Source organism: Ursus maritimus, assembly GCF_017311325.1.
Source record: "Ursus maritimus isolate PB19 chromosome X unlocalized genomic scaffold, ASM1731132v1 scaffold_X1, whole genome shotgun sequence".
In the NCBI taxonomy this organism is placed as follows: domain Eukaryota; kingdom Metazoa; phylum Chordata; class Mammalia; order Carnivora; family Ursidae; genus Ursus; species Ursus maritimus.
In genome coordinates this window covers 69,600,535-69,618,542 of record NW_024423319.1, presented here as the reverse complement: position 1 = coordinate 69,618,542, position 18,008 = coordinate 69,600,535, and the positions used below count along the sequence as shown (strand labels likewise).

At 40.5% G+C, this 18,008-nt stretch overlaps 1 protein-coding gene across 2 annotated transcripts in view; it reads right to left on the bottom strand.

Annotated features, from left to right (window-relative positions):
• Positions 1-676, bottom strand: part of LOC121099773 (androgen receptor-like) — a 2,270-nt gene extending 1,594 nt beyond the window's left edge. Inside the window, exons 1-2 of one of the 2 annotated variants that reach the window (XM_040630676.1) lie at positions 132-676; positions 1-68 (exon numbers count right to left, since the gene is read on the bottom strand). The exon at positions 1-68 is cut by the window's left edge and continues 1,594 nt beyond it. In XM_040630676.1, coding sequence (XP_040486610.1) covers positions 1-68; positions 132-284 — 221 coding nt within the window. In that variant the 5' untranslated portion in view covers positions 285-676. The other variant, XM_040630674.1, reaches the window with a different exon arrangement.
• Between the last annotated feature and the right edge of the window lie 17,332 nt (positions 677-18,008).

The following is an 18,008-nucleotide window of genomic DNA, read 5'->3' as shown; positions in this document are numbered from 1 at the left end:
TGCTGCTGCTGCTGCTGCTGCTGCTGCTGCTGCTGCTGCTGCTGCTGTTGGTGCTGCCGAGGACTGGTCTGCTGCTGCGGCTGCTGCGGCTGCGGCTGCGGCTGCGGCTGCAGCTGCTGCTGCAAACGGGCGCCGGGAGGTGCTGCGCTCGCGGCCTCAGGGTGCCTGGGGCCCGGGTTCTGGATCACTTCGCGCACGCTCTGGAACAGGTTCTGGAAAGCTCCTCGATAGGTCTTGGACGGCGGCCGGGGGTAGACCCTCCCTAGCCCTAACTGTACTTCCATCCTTGAGCTTGACTGACTCTTCCACCTAATTCCTTTACCCCGTTTCCCCTTCTCTAGCTGAGAAGAGTTCAACAGGCTGCGATGCGGTAGTCGCTGCAGCTAACTGCCCACCTGCGGGAAGCTCCTGGGAAGGAAACTTGGAGGAATAAACACGCAAGAGCACTCTGACAGCCTCAAAGTCTTCTGCACAGGAAAACACGCGCTGAACACGATCTGCCCTGCTAGGCTCACAGTCTGTTCCTGAAATCTTGGGAGCGTAGAGTCAAAAGATGCCCAAGTCTTGAAGAAAACAAAACAAAAACAAGGAAAACCCTCTGCCTTCCGAATTCAGTGTCCACTGAAGCAGGTGCAAATAGGAGCCGGGTTATTCTTTTTTTGTTTTATTTTGGGTTTGGGGGGGTTGTTTGGTTTGGTTCGGGTTTTGTTTTTGTTTTTAATTGTCTCCTGAAGCCCTCACTGCCCTCTGCCCTTTCATTGTTTGGTCTCTGGCCCTGCAAACTGGAGGCTGCTGCGTGCAGAAGGAGATGAAAAGAGAATGAGGGGAACCTGGGGGCCAGCCCCGCGTACCGCCAACTAGCCGGGTCCCAGCTGCAGTGCTGAAGCGGCTCACTGGTGGCCTGGCTCCCCAGAGCCGTCTTTGCAACGTGCAGCTAGCTCGCCTGTTCGCAGCCAAAGGGAGTTACCTCTCTGCAAACTCCATTTAGGCCGCTGCGAGGCCGACTGCCCAGGGGGCGGCGGGTAAGGGGACTGACAGAGAGGAGCCGGCCGAGGCAGCAACAGGAGAGGAGACGGGGGGGGGGGCGGCGGGGTGGAGGGGAGGAGGACAAAGGCAGTCGTCAGTCCTACCCGGCACTTTCCTCGCTTCCTCAGAGTCTCTAGCTGCTTTTAAAAAACTTCACCGAAGAGGAAAGGGCAGCTCTGGGGCGGCGGCTTCAAGCCGCCGCACTGCAAGAAGCGTCGGCTGTCGCTTGAGCCCAGCTGGGGTTGACGCCGTACGTCCTCCCTTCAGCTCCTGTCCGGCACTGGAGCGGCTAGCTCGGTCGCTTTCCTCTGTTGCCTGTTTTGCCTCCTGGTTTGCTCGGGACCCTCCAGCTCTCCCGGCACGCTGGCTCCCTGGGATCTCGGAAGGGGCACTGGGAGGTGGAGAGCAAATGCAACAGTTTGCTAGTCGGGTCCCGCCCCCGCCGGGCCGGCCTCCTTGCCTTCCCACCTCCTTTCTCCCTCCCCTCCCCTTTCCTTTTCTCCCCTCCCCTCACGGCGCGCTAACGCGGGGTGGCTTTGGAGAAATGAGTGCTGGCGCAGCGTGGGTGAAGGCAGGAGAGGACTGCTGTAGCCCAGAAGGGCCCTAGCTCCCTGAATACCTCTTACTTTCTGGGACCAGGCTTTAGGTGCCAGAGCTGAAGCTTTAACCCGGAGCTTTATTTTGAGGACAGGGGTAAGCGGAGCTCCCTAAGGCCAGCACTTACAGATTTGGTTCGGAAGTCCATTCTCAAAACATATTCTGCTTATATGTGAGGGGGAAGGGAGTAGGACAGACTATATGTTCAAAGCAGACAGAGAAGCACAGACGGGAGGGTCTCCTACAAACTGAGGGAGAAGCTATGGCCAAGGCAGCTGATACTTGCTGAAACCTTTCACATTTCTCCTTAGGGGTAGATTGGGCCTTGTGGCAGGATGCCAGTTGCTCTAGGAACCCTCTGCCTAATAACTAGAGGTCATTTCTACCCTCTTCTCTTCCTGTTTTCCTGTCTAATTGCCTCTAAACATACACTTCTCGTCTATCTAGACGTGCAAAGGCAAAATCACCCAGATAAGCAGGCAAACACAGAAACGCCAGAAACGCTGGTCATGTACACAGGGACCTCGATTTTGTCCAGTGTTTTGCATCCGTTTGCTTATATACAGGCGCTTGCTTTTCCAAGTTGCTTTTGCATATTTTAAACTTGAAAACTGCACTATTCAAGGAGTGGAAACTACATAGGACTGCTTTTCTTCCTCTTGGTGGACAGCCAGGAGTGGGGGGGTGAAGTGGGATATTGCAATTGCTCCTTTAAGGAGGAGATACCAGAATCTCTCTGTAAAGATGGAGAGGCACATGGGGATGGAAGAGTCGATGTGGCAGGGTAGACCTATGGGAAAGGAGGTTTCCCTTTGTGTCAGTAGGGGCCCTGGGCCTCCCTTGCCTTTAAATTTCTTACACCTCTGGATTTGGGCAGGGTCGGTCTCTCCCAGAATGCTGGCGGAGATTTTTGCGTGGATCTCTTCCCCTTTTTACAGGCTTCTACAGAGACTTACCTTGTTCACAGCCAAGCATCATGGGCATTTACTTACACTGACCAAAGGAGGTAACTTAATCCTAAAGGCAGGGAAGAGTGGGTATGATCAGCTCTATTTTCCAGATGAAGACATTGAAACAAGGACATAATTTGTTCTATGTTCCACATTAGTAGAACCTAAACTAGTCTTCCATCTCATTGCTATTTTGGCTAGATTAATCAATGTCAAGGGCACTTGGGCAAGAGCTATAAATGAACTATCCAGAATGCAAAGGCCTAAGTAGCTTTTTACCTGAGGTAGTGAAAATTATCCCCTGGTATTTTAATGGCTTCAGCCTTGCCTGGATATATCCTCAGTATACCCCTCCCTGCCCTTTTTAGTGAGGAATCTCACAAATCACCCCTTACGGTAAAAAAGCAGCCTTATTCTTAGACATGTCAAATTGTAACAAGGCTAATTTTCAATTCTGCATTATACTAGGAAACAGGAATATGTAATTGAAATGCACAGATACTTTGAAAACTTTATTTGAATAGTCATCACAAACCTTAGTTCCACCAAAGCTTTTAACTAGGGTTGCTCAAAGGGAATTGAGTCAGCTGGGCTGGTGAGAAAGTAGAATGAAAATAACATAGGTCTCAGAGCCAGGAGACCTGTCCACAGACTGACAATGAATCTCTTCCTATTCCTCAGCTTCAATTTCTTGTTCTGTGAAATGGGGAAGGGAGAAGGTAGAGGCTGGACTAGATGGTCTTTCTGACACTGACAATTTAGAGTGCTGTGACTGACTTGAGTTTTCTTCTTACTTACACCCAGTCAGGGTGGGTATATGGAGGGGTTGCTAATGGTAGTGAAATGACCGATGCACAGGGGTAAAGAAGCCTTAAAGAATTAAGCTGTGAAATAATTCTCTGAAGTCGCCCATTAAATAAATGGCAGCCCAACAGACATTTAAACCCAGGTTTGAAGGATTCCAAAGTTCATGGTGCTTCCATAATACCAAAATTGTCTTTAGAGTTTTTTCATCAGAAAATTGTGGCCAATAATACCTACCTTAGAAGACTGAAGTGGTAGTTAGAGAAGATGATGGAACAACTTAGTAAACAGGAAAGCACTCTACAAATCTGAAGAATTACATTGTTACGTCTTATTTTTAAAAGGGGTGCTATCAACAGTTATATCATTGTCAGGAAAAGCTAACTACTGTGAACATAATAGGGCATCCACGTTATTCTGAATTTTAAACTCTGATCTCCCATCTCATCTATTTTCTTCCCATGGCTTTAAAAAAGATCGAAAGACTCTGTTGAATGTTACATAAATTATGTGCTTGTACCATCCTTTTTCTTCTTCTCCTTCTCCTTTTTCCTTGCAGTTTATTAGCAACCAAATTAGCAACCAGTGGTGTCCTCTCAGGACATTTGGGGTGAGGGTAAGTTTTTGCCATCGGCATCCTCTGTAATTTCAAGGGAGTTTTGTCGATGTAATTTTTCCTAGCTCCTTGCTATGGAAAGCCAGGATGAACTGACCTTTGGAAAATGGTGGACATTCTCCCAAATCCTATAAGTTTTATTTCCCAAATATCTCACAAATCTACCCAGTTTTCTTCATCTTTGCTACTGCCAACCTAGTTCAAGGCACTTCCCTTTCTCACCTGGATCACTGTAAATAGTCTCTGTCTTCTTCACTCACACTATCCCAGAAGTCAGTTCTGCACTGAGCAGCCAGAGGAATTTTAAAATTAAGACTTAATTTTTTAGAGCAGGTTAAAGTTCAAAACAAAACTAAAAAGGAAACCACAGTGATTTGCCATATGCCTCCTGCACCCACACATACACAGCTTACCCCATGATCAACATTCCCCACCAGAGCAGTGTATTTGTAACAACTGATGAACTTACATGAATACATTATAATCACCTGAAGTCCATAGTTTACATTAGGGTTAACTCTTGCTGTTGTACATTTTATGGTTGTGAATAATTGTATAATGGCTTATATCCATCACTATAGTGTCATACAGAGTATTTTCACACTCCCTGGCCACCACTGATCTTTATATTGTCTCCATAGTTTTACCCTTTCCAGAATGTCAAATAGCTGGAATCATATGGTATGTGACCTTTCAGATTAGCTTCTTTCACTTAGTAATAACGCATTTAAGTTTCCTCCATATTTTTTCATAACTTGATGGCTCATTTCTTTTTAGTATTAAATAATATTCCATTGTCTGGACATACACAGTTTGTTTATCGAGTCATCTACTGAAGTACATCTTGGTTGCTTCCAAGTTTTGGCAATTCTGAATAAAGTTGCTATGAGCATTGTGTGTAACCTTTTGTGTGGACGTAAGTTTTCAACTCCCTTGGGTAAATACCAAGGAGCATGATTCCTGGATCATATAGTAAAAGTAAGTTCAGTTTTGTAATAAACCACCAAACTATCTTCCAAAGCTGCTGTACCATTTTGCATTCCCACCAGCAATGAATGAGAGTTCTTGTTGTTCCATGTCCTCGCCAGCAGTTGGTGTTGTCAGTGCTCCAAATTTTGGTAGTTTTGGTAGTGGTATCTCATTGCTGTCTTAATTTGAATTTCCCTGATGACATATGCTGTGGAATATATGTTTTCATATACTTATTTGACATTGAATATCTTCTTTGGTGAGGTGTCTGTTAAAGTCTTTGGCTCATTTTTTGATCTGGTCGTTTGTTTTCTTATTGTTGAATTTTAAGAGTTCTTTGTATATTTTGGATTACAGTCTTTTATTGGTGTGTCTTTTGCAAATATTTTATCCCAGTCTATACTTGTTTTCTCTTGCTGTTGACATTGTCTTTCACAGAGCAGAAATTTTTAACTCTAATGAAGTCCAGTTTATCAATTCTTCATGGACCTTGCCTTTGGTGTATCTAAAAAGTCATCACCACACCCAAGGTCATCTAGGGTTTCTCCTATGTGTCTTCTAGGGTAGTTCTGCATTTTACATTTAGGTCTGTGATCCATTTTGAGTTAATTTTTGTGAAAAGTGTAAGGTCTATCTAGATTCATTGTGTTCCAGCACTATTTGTTGAAAAAACTGTATTTGCTTAATTGTATTGCCATTGCTCCTTTGTCAATAATCAGTTGATTATATTTATGTAGGTCTATATCTGTGGTTTCTATTCCAGAGGGATTTTTAAAAACAGCATAATTAAGGTATTATTGACATACGATAAACTACACATATTTAAAGTTGTACAAATTGATAACTTTGGGCATATGCATACACTCCTGAAATCATCACCCTAATCAAGATAGTGAAAATACCCATCATCCCAAAAGTTTATTTTGTGCCCTTTTTTACTTTCTCTACCCTTCCCCACACTCCTCTTCTGGCAATCAATGATCTGCTTTTTTGTTACTATAAATTAGTTTTCATTTTTCACAATTCATATCAATGGAATCATCATATTTTTTTGGTCTGACACCTTTCACTCAGCTTCTTATGTGTGTCAGTAGTTTTTTCTACTGTATTGCTAAGTATTATTCCATTGTATGGATATACCAGTTTGTTTATCCATTTGCTTGTTGACAGCATTTGGACTAAAATTTTTAGGTATTACAGGTAAAGCAGTTATGAATATTTATACATGTCTTTATGTGGACATAAGCTTTCATTTCTCTTGACTATATATTTAATAGTGGATTGAGTGGGTTGCTGAGTAAGTATATAGTTACCCTTTTAAGAAACTGCCAAACTGTCTTCGAAAGTGATTGTATCATTTAACATTCTTACCTGCAGTTCCTCCATACCCTTACCAACACTTGGTATGGTCAGTCCTTTTAATTTAATGTGTAGGTGTTTCTCATTCAACTTGCATTTCTCCAATGAATAATGATGTAGAGTATTTTTCATGTGCTTTTTTTGTCATTTGTATATTTTCTTTGATGAGGACTCTACTCAAATTTTTTGCCTAATTTCCAAATTGTGCTGCTTGTATTCCATTATGGAGTTTTTAGGTTAATTTATATATTGTGGATACAACTTCATTACCAGAAATATGATTCACTAGTATTTTCTTTCAATTCATAGTTTGTCTTCATTGTCTTACCAGGATCTTTTTAAGAGCAAAAAAAAAAAATTAATTCTGATGAAGTCCATTGTTTTAATTTGTTCATTATGGATTATGCTTTTGGTGTCAGATCTAAGAAATCTTTTTTAGCCCAAGATCTCAAACTGTGTTTCTAAAAAACTGTGTTTTGATTTCTAGAAGCTTTATAGTTTTCATTTTTACATTTATTTAGGTCTATGATCCATTTTTTTAAAAAATAATTCTTTATTATGTTGTTAGTTACCATACAGGATATCCTTAGTTTTTGATGTAGTGTTCCATGATTCATTATTTGCGTATAACACCCAGTGCACCATGCAATATGTGCCCTCCTTAATACCCATCACCGGCCTGTCACAGTCCCCCACCCCCCTCCCCGCTGAAGCCCTCAGTTTGTTTCCCAGAGTCCATAGTCTCTCGTGGTTCATTCCCCCTTCCGTTTACACCCCTTCATTCTTCTCTTCCTTCTCCTACCGATCTTCCTGCTATTCTTATGTTCCATAAATGAGTGAAACTGTATGATAATTGTCTTTCTCTGCTTGACTTATTTCAGTTAGCATAATCTCCTCCAGTCCCGTCCATGTTGCTGCAAATGTTGTGTAATTGTTCTTTCTGATGGCTGAGTAATATTCTATTTTGAGTTAAATTTTATATATGGAGATCCACTTCTTTTGTATCGAGATGTCCTATTTCTTCAGCACCATTTGTTGGGGGAAAAAAAACCTATCCTTTTTCCTCTTAATTGCCTTTAGACCTTTGTTAATAATCATGTGTCAACATATGTTTGTGTATGGGTTCTTTTTAAAAGTTGAATCTGGTCATATTATTCTTCTACTTAAACTCTGTCTCTGGCTTTTCATTGTTATTAGTATAAACATCCAAATCTTTAAACATCAAATCTATGTGATCTAATATCTCTCTACCTTTCTTTTCCTCCTGCTTTGTGAACTCCACTCACATTTTCCTCAAATGCCTGACAGTTCCCCCTGCCTTTGCATATGCTGTTCCCTGTACCTGAAATGCTGGGTCATCCTTTTTCCTGTTCATTAGTTAATTCCTATGCATACAGAACTTCCAGGAAGACTTCCTGGACCTACTAGGCTAGCTCAGGTTCCTCACTCACCCATATTTTAATATGTTTTAGTAGTACTCAGTATTTTTCTATTGGAGGAGTTCTCATAAATACAGTTAACATTAGTTGTGCATTTACTTGTTTAATATGTCTTTTCCTCACCAGAATATAGGTGTGTTTCCTGAGAACATGGACCATGTGAGTTTTGTTCATCATCAAGTCTTTAAAACTCAGCTTGGCATGGCACATGGTCAGTGCTCAATAAATACCTGTTGAATAAAAGGATGGATTCTATTTCCACAGAATTAAAATTCTATTTCCAAACTAGGAGTTTGGCTTGGGGGGTGAGGAGAGGGTTGCAAAAACCCCTGTGGTTTTAGCATACTTAGGAATGTAATAAACAAGTGAAGTAGAGAATCCTTCCAATTCATGCATTGAATGAGTATTTATTAAGCACTTACTGCTTGTCAGGCTCTGTGCTAAGCACTGGGGTTCACTGATAAATAAGACACCATGAACTCTGTCTTTGGGAGTTATTCAGAATCTAGGAAAGAGAGTGAAGAGTCATCTAAAAACATTTGAGTTGCATTAGGAATTATGAATGGAGCTTATGAATAAACCCTCAGAGTTCTTCTCTCTGCTGATTTGTGAATGTTTGCTATTTCTTCCACTTAGAGGGTAATAAAAGGTTACTTTCGCAGCTCATATGTTCTTCCTGCTCCTCAGTGTTCCCACAGCTCCAGCCCTAATTCCTCCCCTGACTACCCTCTTCCAGGCTATCTTCAACAGATTCAGAATCATAGGTGTATGTCTAAAAGTATAACTCCTCTCATTGCTCCTCTGTTCTTTAACCTTCAGTTGCCTATACCAGGGTTGTTTTGTTTTGTTTTTAAGATTTATTTATTTATTTTAGAGAGAGAGAGCATAAGCAAGAGAAGGGACAGAGAGAATCCTTGAGCAGACTCCCCTTTGAGCACGGAGCCACATACATTGGATCCCAGGACCCTGAGGTCATAACCTGAGCCAAGATCAAGAGTCATCCTAACTGTATGAGCCACCCAGGTGCCCCTACACCAAGGGTTTCAAACCCAAATGCCTCATGAGTAACAAAAGTGAGTGAAGAGAACCTGGTATGAGATACACAAAGGGTAGGGTGGTGGAGGCTGAAGCGAAATAGAGAGTACATGCCCCATCTAAAAGACGCAGCTATCACTTAGCTCCAACTAGTTGTTGCCAGGCAAGAATGCAGCTCTTCAGTATTTCAGATGTTCCGTTATTTTTAAGGACAGTATTCTAGACTCTAATGTGAAACCTGAATTTTTTAAAAAGTTGGCAACTAATTCAGTTAGTTTAAAAACATCATGTAAGCCAATTCTTTTCAGCAACCCCTCCCCCCCCCCAAAAAAAACATGTCTGTGGACAAGAATTAGTTTGTGGGCTGCCGATCTGCAACCTCTGGCCTGCAGGTTCAAGTCCAAGTTCCATAGCCTAGACTTTAAAGTCTGTCACAGTTAGGCCCTAATGCTTCTCTGTAGCCGTTTCTCCCATCTTGTTCTCCTATCAACCACCCACCTCTTCAGCCACATCAGACTTTCTGAGTTCCCTCAGAATATATCCTACACTCTCAGGTCTGCCTACTTTCGGGTCATACTGTTTACTTTTACTAAAATGTTACTCTCTCCCTTCCCTCATGACCAAATTCAACATATATTTCATAACACAGCTCAAATATTGAGTGTTCTGGGAAGCATTCCTGGATTTATTAATCATAATTTACATAACATTTTATTTTTATCTCTTTCAAAACCACTTATAACCAGATATTATATACAGAGATATAGATACAAATATAGATATAGATATAGATCTTATAAATCTTCTTCCCCTACCAGGCAGTATTCCCCTCTTTGTGCATTGCCATTTATTAATTTTTCATTTGTTTAACAAATGTGTGGAACTCCTACTATATGCCAGGCACTGTACTGGGCACTGGGACTGAGAGCTCTAAATGTTCCATTTAACCAAACTATAGGTATTAAATGTTAAATGCAAGCATTTACAAAAGTGGTATGAGAGAGAAGTTTGTCCACACTTCTGCTATTTGACTGCTAACAGTGATAATGAATTGGGAGCCCACTGTGATACACTGGCATTACAAGTCATTAATAATTACTTTTGTACAAGAAACCAGGTGAGTAGATGTTATCTCTATTTTGTAGAGGAGGAAACTGAGGCTCAGAAATATTAAATAATTTGTCCAAAGTCAGCTGATAAGAGGCAGGGCCAGTACTATGAATTTAGATGTTTTATCAAAAACAACTAACTTCTTACCACTATGCCTCAGTTGCCTCTCTGATGCTCTGGTGAGGTGCCCTGCTTATCGATAACATGCAGACTAAACATTAGACAAACAAAAGCAGTACAGAATCTATGGTATAGCAAGGCATTTTCTAATAGGTTTTACAGTTACATTTGATGAAAAATTGTCCATTATGTGCCTATATATATATATATATATATATATATATATATAATTTGTAATGCTTACAACAGTTCTCCAAGGAAAGTATTATTGTTTGTCATTATTCCCATTTTAAAGATGACAATATTGAGGTGGAACTAGAACTCGAAGCCTGCTGTGTTTGACACAAAACAGAAAGTTATATTGCCTCTTAGGCGTTAGGCAACAGTTAATTACTGGTATCATCTGTATAGTGCTATTTACTTTTCAAAATGCCTAAGGATATTTGACCCCAAGTTCAGGTGCCAGGGATAACATTTGGGATTCAAAGTTTAAACTCCACATTTAAAAGGTTTCAAAACACGTGAAGCAGAGGTCAAAAGTTGGAAATCATTTCAGTAAGACCCCTTTCTCCCCACCCACATCTTATGCTTCCCCAGCAGAAAGGCCCTATTCCATCCTACTCTGGAAATGTCCTTGGCAGCATTTGTTGCTGAAAAACACATTTGTAGGTGGCAATGTACAGGGAATCTTGGCTCGTATTTGTTTTGGCTTTACCAGGTACTGAGGAGGGAATCAAGAGCTGCCAAAAGGGAAAATGACCATCAGTCAGAGTACATATGTCACTTAAAGACCTTTAAGAATGCAGTGTTCTGGGGAAATCAGAGTAAGGCCAAAAGACACACTTGAGATCACTGTTATCATTCATAGTAGCAGAGCCTCCCTGTAAAGTTCAAATCTAAGAGAGGCGAACCACTGAACAACTGCCATGATATCCGTGTATTTCTCTGGATTAACCAAAAGGGGGGGGTGCGTTCACCCTATATCTGTGATGTCTCTACAGCTTTGAGCTCCGAGAACAGGGATCTTTGCACAGGACAATATGGTTCACAAAGAATATTTGTACAGTCAGTTTTCATAGCGACTTTTGGAATTAAGCAGAGTGTGCATGATTAGCTCTGTTACAAAGAGGAACCATCCTCTGAACCTGATGTGACTTGCCCAAGGTCAGTCAGCTATTCAGATGCAGAGAAATACGGGGCCATCCTTCTTTGTTAGAGTTCTTTCTTCCACACCAGAATTTCCAGTGATCAGTCCTCTTCAACAAGTGATCCTCCGTCCCCAGAGAAACAGATTATGTACAGCTAAGTGAAAACTTTGGTTAGGGTTGGACTAGCTCTATCTGAAAATAGGGATATATTCTCTAGAATCATTTCCTGGCAGCTGCTTTTGAGCATGAGTGACAGTGAAACCACAAGGGTGTAGAGCTGAGGATGTGTTATAGTTGGACTCCTACAATCCTTTGCCACTGCCTTCCTGCACATGACTTCCCCTCAGAGAAGTATCACCTGTATCACTAGTCTCTGAGAAAAGTCCCCCACCCCTTAGGTTCCACCCTGACTCAGGGCAGCTAAGTCCTTAGAATATCATCAATCTGTAAACATTAAATTTTCTTTAATTTCTGACTGAGTTAAAATGTAAATTAATGAAAAAAAGAGGCAGCATCGTCATACCTTGGAAAGTGGAGATATTAGTAGAAATTCTTATACTTTACCTAATGAATCACAAATAGTGTTTTGATATTTGTCAATTGAAAATCTGCTACATTATTTAAATAGATGATTCAGGCCTGTCTATACTGGAATTGTGAATTATTATGATCAAAGCCATAGAGAAAAGCGAACAGTATTTTTCAACAGACCAAAACTGATTACATTCTCATAGAACTGCAAAGGATGCTGATTCTGGTTGTTTTCCTTCCTGAATCAGCTTAAACCTGGGACTAAAGCAGATTCAAATGCAACGATCAAATACTCGTTTATCACCAAAAGCCCTTTTGTCTCCTGTCTAACATAACCATTCCTTAGTCACCTGCTTTCCAACATTGGCCAAATTGCAATTACATGTGCTGTGGCAGTGCCCAGAAAACTTGTCTACAAAGCTGTTAAAAGCAGCTCCTGTCACAGATAGCAAACCAAGACAGGAACATGAACACAAAAGTAATATGGTATTGCAAGAACATTTGTATTGTATCATCAGATTGAAATGAAAGGGCCTCATATAGAAATAGCTAGGTTGTGGTTCTCTTATCACCAGAGTCAATACAATGGATTATAATATCAGCTAATACTAATTACAAATTTATTACGTGCTCACCATCCTTTTAAGAGCCACGCATAAGCTAATTTATTTAATACTAGGAGTGCTTACCCTGTGCTCAGCCATTTTCTAACAGCTTTATGCAAATTAACTCATTTAATCCTCACAACAATCTTACAAGAAAAATACTATTATTACTCTTACTTTACGGATGAGGAAAAAGAAACTCAGAGAAATACAGCAACTTGTCCTGGATCATAGAACTCGTAAGTAATAAATAGAGTCAGATTTGAAAACCCGAAACCTGGTTCTTTAACTTATGCTATCCTGACTACTAAATGATATTTGCATATCATTTCCATGATCCTTTTCTTATTGACAAAATGCCACAAACTTTCAGTGAGTAACTTGACCTTTTTTTCAGCACCCACTATGTTCTAGGCATACCCTAAAAAAATACACAATAGAAAAAGAACAAAATCCATTCTTTTCTTTTGTTAAGAAATCAAAAGAATTAGGACATGTGTTCAGCATTTTCAAGTCTGTAAAGCCCTTTTCCCCATCTAATCCTAACAAAAACTCTGTGAGTTCAGCTAAGAAGGTATTTATATCTTCATTTACAAATGAGAACTGAAACTCAGAGAGATTAATCACTTGCTTAAGACCACACATTTGAAAGTTATAGAAACAAGATTCAAGCATCTTCTGACTGTACAAATTGTGCTTTCTTAACTACTATATGCCATACTTTTTGAAGTGAATGTATCAACCACCTGGACTCAGAATGGCTGTACTCAAACACTATAACGGTGGCTTTAGGTTTATAAGTTTTGTCACTCAGGTGGTTAGAGGAAGCATTTTGGCTTTTTATTTATTTTTTAATAATTTTTATTTTGTTATATTGTCACCATACAGTACATCCCCAGTTTTTGGTGCAATGTTCCATGATTCATTGTTTGCGTATAACACCCAGTGCACCATGCAATATGTGCCCTCCTTAATACCCATCACCAGCCTATCCCAGTCCCCCACCCCCCTCCCCTCTGAAGCCCTCAGTTTGTTTCCCAGAGTCCACAGTCTCTCATGGTTGGTTCCCCCTTCTGTTTACCCCCCCTTCATTCTTCCCTTCCTTCTCTTACCTATCTTCCTATTTCTTGTGTTCCATAAATGAGTGAAACCATATAATAATTGTCTTTCTCTGCTTGACTTATTTCACTTAGCATAATCTCCTCCAGTCCCGTCCATGTTGCTGCAAATGTTGTGTAATCGTTCTTTCTGATGGCTGAGTAATATTTCATTGTATATATGGACCACATCTTCTTTATTCAGTCATCTGTTGAAGGGCATCTCGGGTCCTTCCACAATTTAGCTATTGTGGACAATGCTGCTATGAACATTGGGGTGCATATGGCCCTTCACTACGTCTGTATCTTTGGGGTAAATACCCAGCAGTACAATTGCTGGATCATAGGGTAGCTCAATTTTTAACTTTTGAAGGGACCTCCACACTGTTTTCCAGAGTGGCTGTACCAACTTGCATTCCCACCAACAGTGTAGGAGGGATCCCCTTTCTCCACATCCTCTCCAACATTTGTTGTTTCTTGCCTTGTCCATTTTTGCCATTCTAACTGGTGTAAGGTGGTACCTCAAGGTGGTTTTGATTTGAATTTCCCTGATGGCTAATGATTTTGAACATTTTTTCATGTGTCTGTTAGCCATTTGTATGTCTTCATTGGAAAAGTGTCTGTTCATATCTTCTGCCCATTTTTTGATTTGATTATTTGTTTCTCATGTATTGAGTTTGAGAAGTTCTTTATAGATCTTGAATGCCCAATCCATCAAAATCATAGAGGAGAATGTAGGCTGCAACGTCTTTGACATCGGCCACATTTTGGCTTTTTATTTTTAAATTTTCTTTAGGGACTTTTTTTTTAGATTTTTATTTATTTATTTGACAGAGACAGCCAGCGAGAGGTAACAAAAGCAGGGGGAGTGGAAGAGGAAGAAGCAGGCTCGTAGCCGAGGAGCCTGATGTGGGGCTCGATCCCAGAACGCTGGGATCACACCCTGAGCCGAAGGCAGATGCTTAACGACTGCACCACCCAGGCGCCCCACATTTTGGCTTTTTAAACCTGCCATCTCTATCAGTGAGAATCACTTGTAATCACTTGTAAAAAGGCAAGGGACCTCATCTTGGGCTGAGACAACAAAGTTCATGAATAATCCAAAGTCAAAACACCTGGACATGCTTTCCAACTCTGATATTGACCCTTAATAAGTCTTTGTCTTGCTTTGTGCCTCAGTTTCTATAGGTCTCTTAATCATGCAAAAAGCACATGGCCTACAAATTCTGTCATTAAAAAAATCATATGTGATCAAGTCATAATATAAATAAAGGCAAAAATACCTCTACAATGATAGGACTGTGTGAATATAAAAGCTCACTAACGGATTGTCTTTGGTTTTGTTAAGTATAGGGCTTTACTAGTTAGGAGTTACAGTTGCAAGTAATGGAACCCAGTTGAGTTCACTCCAGCAAAAAAAAGAAATTGAATTATTTAACCCAAGTAGCATTTATAATTAAGTTTATAGGGATATCTCACAGAATCAGAATTCTGCTCAGCCTCAGAAACAATTAGAACAAGGTACTCAATGCTGTCAGGACTCTGTCTCTCCCTGAATTGTGTCTGCTTCTCTTGGCATGTCTCCTCCTTCTCCTCTTCTACAGACCACTTTCTCCATTCTAAGTCCACATGGGAGAAAATGGCCACTGATAACATCTACACAGTTCAAGTTAGAAGCCAGACTGGGGTGGAATCTCTTGATTGCAAAGCCCAGTAAGGACTCTGATCATACAAGCTTGGGTCACATGCTCATCCTTTGGCCAATTAATTATTGCCAGGAAAAGATCACACTGTAGGAACATAGTTGTTCTCAGTAACCTTGTGAATAAGGGGGTTTCTTCTGGAAAAGCTGAAAGGACAGTTCCCTTCAAAGGGGGTTTCTGGGAAGATAATGAAATAAATAGGTTTGTTCTACAGAGGCTAAGAGTATACATTTTTACCAACTAATGCAGCCTGAGAACCTTACTAGGTGAGATTTGGAGGTGGGTTTCCCTGCATGTGTCTACAGATTTGTGCTCTCCCCCAACTGTAATAATGGTTCATAAAAGATCTATGCTTTGAGGCTACTAGAAAGGATTTCCAGGGATATTGGTCATCACTTCATCCTATTCCTTTTTAGAAGAACAGATGAATGATTAATGTTCTAGTGAACATACTTTGATAAGTCTTTTAGCTCTGACATTTTATGGTTCTATTATTGTTAAATCTCCTATAGTTGGACCAATTCTATTTCATTATCTCAAGGAAAAGCCCCCAATTCAATGTTCCTTTCCTTGGGAGTGGTCATCCACGAAATCTTTTCAGTCATTGACACATTAATATGAATGAGTTGACCTGATCATTTTCTTAGAGCAGATTTATTTAGAGGAGTGAAAAAGAAAAAAGTTAAAAAGGCTATGGGAGTGTTGCTGGAGGGGAGGGGGTGGGGAGGGAGGACTGGGTGATGGACATTGGGGAGGGTATGTGTTGTAATGAGCACTGGGTATTATGTAAGACTGATGAATCACAGACCTGTACCCCTGAAACAAATAATACATTATATGTTAATTAATTGAATTTAAATAAAAAAAATTTAAAAAAGCAATGGGAATATGGGCTTCCTGTCTGGGAAGTGGGGAAGTTGAATACAAGAAGGAATGTCTAGAATTCCAATGACAAAGTCTTTTTCTTTCAGTACTATAGATAGCCAGACCTCCCTGGCTATACAAAGTGCCTTGATATCTCCAGTAGCTGGGCCTTGATGTCAAAAATATTCTCATATTCACTCCAGTCTGGCTAGGCTCCTGGCCAGGATTCTGTGATAATATGCTCTGGTATCTATAGCTAGCAACTCATAATTTTTAGCCCCTCTTGCAATAAAATAGGAACACAACTGCTAATAATTTCATTAGTAAAGTAATTTACAGTTCACAAGAATGCTTCTATGTTCATTATCTAATTTGACTCTTGCAACTTCCATATAAGGTATGTTTGGGCAATGACTAACAATTCATTGAGCAAACTGAGACTCAGTGGAATTAAGTATTACAGACACACAGCTAATGTATGTCAAAAAAGCCCTGGCCTGCACATTCTACAAAAATAAATTTCTTGTTTGCTTTGTTCACTGCCTCTGTCTGGCCCCAAGCACTGAGCCTGACGCTTAAGAGAAACTCAATTGCAATCTGTTGAATAAATTTACTTCACTTGGGTCCATATCTTCTCTGACTCTCAAACCTGAGCCCTATAATGCCAGAGAACCAAACGAGAACTGATATTTGAGGAACACTCCAGGCCCTACATATACAAATTTTATTTAATCCTCATGAGAATTCTGAAAAGTAGGAACTATTCTTTCTCTCTGAGACTCAGAGAAGTATAAGTTCTCACAGGTAGGAAGTGACAGAGCTGAGATTTGAAATCAGTCATCTTGGCTCCACAGCCTTCAAAACTTCCTACATATATAAGTGTAATACCAGTTCTTATTTCCCAGAGTCAGAGTGAAAGGAAGATGAGTCTACACAATTCACTGAAGAGATTGACGTGCTGGGCAAAGTGAGAAATGATAATTAGCGTTGCTGGCATACTCAGTCAAACTGTATTTACTTCTTCTTAATAAAAAAATCACTTTCCCCAAAACTCATTTCCTACAAGAATCTCACTTTAAGTGAGAGGGACTAACAGAGCCTGAAGCTGCCCACCTGCTGACTCAGGTTTTCCTCAACTTCGAATAAGCTCAATACAATGTGAGAAGAAAGAAAGTTTCCCATTTGTATAGTTTCTTCCTTTGTCTTTCTTGATAAGGTTTATGCCCTTGATTGGTTTATAGAAATGGCCACCACTCAATGACTAACTCAGAAATGATTAAATCAAATCATTTATTGTGCAGAATAACAGTAACAAAAACAACAATAATACTTTTAATTGTTTCTGTAGCACAGTAATTTACACTTTGAAAAGTTCTTCGGGGCGCCTGGGTGGTGCAGTCCTTAAGCGTCTGCCTTTGGCTCAGGGCATGATCCCTGCGTTCTGGGATCGAGCCCCACATCAGGCTCCTCTGCTGAGAGCCTGCTTCTTCCTCTCCCACTCCTGCTGCTTGTGTTCCCTCTCTCGCTGGCTGTCTCTCTCCGTCAAATAAATAAATAAATCTTAAAAAAAAAAAAAGTTCTGTCACTTCCAGTAACTCATTTCAGGGCTTTGGTCTCCCACTTTCATACTTTTTTTTATCACTTTCTTTCAATCTTTAAAACCAACTGGGTTTTCACTTATCACATATTGTACAAAAGTTTATTTTTTACTGTTGGTAAAAAAGCAACGATACCCAACCTGGTCTTGAAACACCTTGGGAAGCTTTTGCTCACATTATTTCCTCTTCTTGAAATGCCCTTCTTCCTCTCCCATCTCTCTTTATCAAAATCTTACTTACCTTCCAAGGCTCAGGTCAAAGCTCAGCTATCCTCCAAAGTTAGGTCCACACCAACTCACAGTGTTCTTGTCCTTCTCAGAAGGCCTCAGACCCTTCTGTTATTTACTTGACACTTAACAGAGCATATCTAATACATCCTTCTTACCCAGCAAACAATTAGTGCCCAATAAATGTTTCTTTATCATACTTCTAATGCT